At 51.0% G+C, this 2598-nt stretch overlaps 1 protein-coding gene across 1 annotated transcript in view; it reads right to left on the reverse strand.

Annotated features, from left to right (window-relative positions):
* Positions 1-2598, reverse strand: part of LOC106816046 (serine/threonine-protein kinase DCLK2-like) — a 24810-nt gene that overhangs the window by 3400 nt on the left and 18812 nt on the right. The window contains 4 exon segments of the mRNA XM_014820590.1: positions 346-523; positions 929-1075; positions 1723-1842; positions 2370-2427. Of these exon segments, the coding sequence (XP_014676076.1) occupies positions 346-523; positions 929-1075; positions 1723-1842; positions 2370-2427 (503 nt within the window).

Raw genomic sequence — 2598 nt, forward strand, 5'->3', positions numbered from 1 at the left:
ACAAACATGAGAACGTCTCTACGCATGTAACGACGATGTGCAAAACATGAGAACGTCTCTACGAGCATAGCGACGGCGACGAGAGAGAAAGCCGACGGAAATCCGACGCGCTTTATGGGTTTGTACGACGGCAATGTCACGTTACGGCCACGAAACGATACGATGCGAAACCTTTTATCGATTATTAATAATTAAAACATTTTAATTCACGCTTTTTTCTTGCCATTGCTCACACCTACTGTTCCAAAGTGTTCACTTGTTTCAACTGATGCTTACTCTGCCGAACAACGCAACCTGCTAGTATATATGTCCGTAACAAACAGAGGTTTAGAGAGCGAGAATCGGTAAGCAAACTCGCGCGTTAGTTCCTCGCCGTGATAGACACTTGCCCGACTTCCTTCAGAATCTCCGGCGCGACGTATGTGGGCGTGCCACAGACCGTGTAGATGGGACCCTTCACCTCCATAGAAAGGCCAAAGTCGCCGAGCTTCAACGACTTGCTGCCATCTTCGTGTTCGCAAACCTGCGAGAGAATGACAACGTGATGACAGCAATAATAACATGTTGGTCTCGTTCGATTTTATCGCATGTGCAACGTGGAATTAAGCGCCACGGGTTGCGGACAAATCATCGCTGATTCCGTTACTACCGTACCCTACTACCGTGGGTCTAATCTGACCCCTCCCCACTATGACACCTCCCACTCCACACTGTGACCACTCCTCTTTCCTATGATGACCCCTCTCCCTCTCCCCACCGTCATCCTCCCCCTTTCCACCATCACCCCTCTCCCTCCCCACCGTCATCCTCTCCCTCCCCACGCTCACCTCCCTCCCTCCCCCTCTCCCCACCATGACCACTCCCTCCCCACGCTCGCCTTCCCCACCCCTCCCTCTCCCTCCCCCAGTCCTCCCCGTCCCTCTCTCACCAGCAGGTTCTCAGGCTTGATGTCGCGGTGTACGATGTTGAGGGAATGCAGGTAGGTGAGCGCACTGAGCAGGTTGAACACCATGCCACTCGCATCACGCTCCGTGTACTTGGTCGCCGACGCAATGTGGTCGAAGAGATCGCCGCCCTGAAACAAGAGAACGTCGTCCCGTCAGCATCGTCACGGCAACCAACAAACCAGCACAACGATGTAACACGGCGACGACTGAATCGGCACCTACGTCCCACCGATAAACTGCCTGCAATCCCACCCACGAACTTTATCCCGCCCTACGGCTAAAATCAACCCCACCCACCCACAACCTTATCCCGCCCCCATGCCAGGAACCAACTCCACCCACCCACAACCTTATCCCACCCCATGCTAGGAACCAACCCCACCCACCCACAACCTTATCCCGCCCCCATGCCAGGAACCAACCCCATCCACCCACAACCTTATTCCACCCCATGCCAAGAACCAACCCCACCCACCCACAAACCTTTTCCCACCCCATGCTAGGAACCAACCCCACCCACCCACAAACCTTTTCCCCCCCCATGCCAGGAACCAACCCCACCCACCCACAACCTTATCCCACCCCATGCCAGGAACCAACCCCACCCACCCACAACCTTATCCCACCCCATGCCAGGAATCGACCCCACCCAACAATAAACCTTATCCCACCCCATCCTCTGACTTTATCATAAACCACACCTAGCATCCAACCCAACTCCACACCCTAGCACTCGAGCATCTCACCCCACCTCAGCCGCAGCATCCCTCGTTACCTTAATGAGTTCCATGACTAGATAGAGTTCATTGACGGTGCTGTATTCCTCGACCAGCTGAACGATGTTTGGATGTTTCACCCGTCGCAGGATGCACACCTCATTGTTGATCATCTGCTCCTACAGGCGCGTGCGCAAGAAGAAAACAAGTGAGCAACAACGCCTACGGCGACAAGATTCTGTCTTCAGATTAATCTACTCATGGGACTTTGCTAAGTCACATTTCTACATGTATTATTACATAGATATTTGTAAAAAATGGCGATATCATTGTGCGCATAAAACTAACAAAAAAAATTGTTATTGTCATACCGTTACTGGATAAAAATGTGCTTCCAACAGATAAAACATCTATAACAGCTGAGAGACTTGCGTTCATGGTGCAGTGGTTGGTAGGTAAAAAGCAGTCATTTACCCACAAAAAGTGAGCAGAATCCCATGCAATTTTTCACATTTTATCGTGCATTTTCACAGTTTACATTTTGAAAAAGTATTGCTAGTGTGACATAATGCAAGATTAGATAGTCATTTTATGCTAAACGGCGACTCGTTTATTGCGAGGTGATGTGGCTTCTTGGAGGCGAGAGACCACGCTGCGTCGGAGACCTGCCTGATTCTGATCACCGTATGTCACAATGTCGACTCACCTTGCCCCTGACCTTTGACTTGTCAATGATTTTCAGCGCATATTCCTTTCCTGACGACCTGTGAGGGAGAAGGACACGAGTGTCATTAACAATGTGCCACCAGAACAGACATCACAGAGGAAGAACCTATAGCATAGCGAGAATGAGAGTGTGAGAGAGAGAGAGAGCAAGAGAGTGAGAGAGAGCGAGAGAGAGCGAGAGAGAGAGAGAGAGAGAGAGAGAGAGAGAG

This window comes from Priapulus caudatus, unplaced genomic scaffold (genome assembly GCF_000485595.1).
Source record: "Priapulus caudatus unplaced genomic scaffold, Priapulus_caudatus-5.0.1 Scaffold1269, whole genome shotgun sequence".
Taxonomy (NCBI): Eukaryota; Metazoa; Priapulida; class Priapulimorpha; order Priapulimorphida; family Priapulidae; genus Priapulus; species Priapulus caudatus.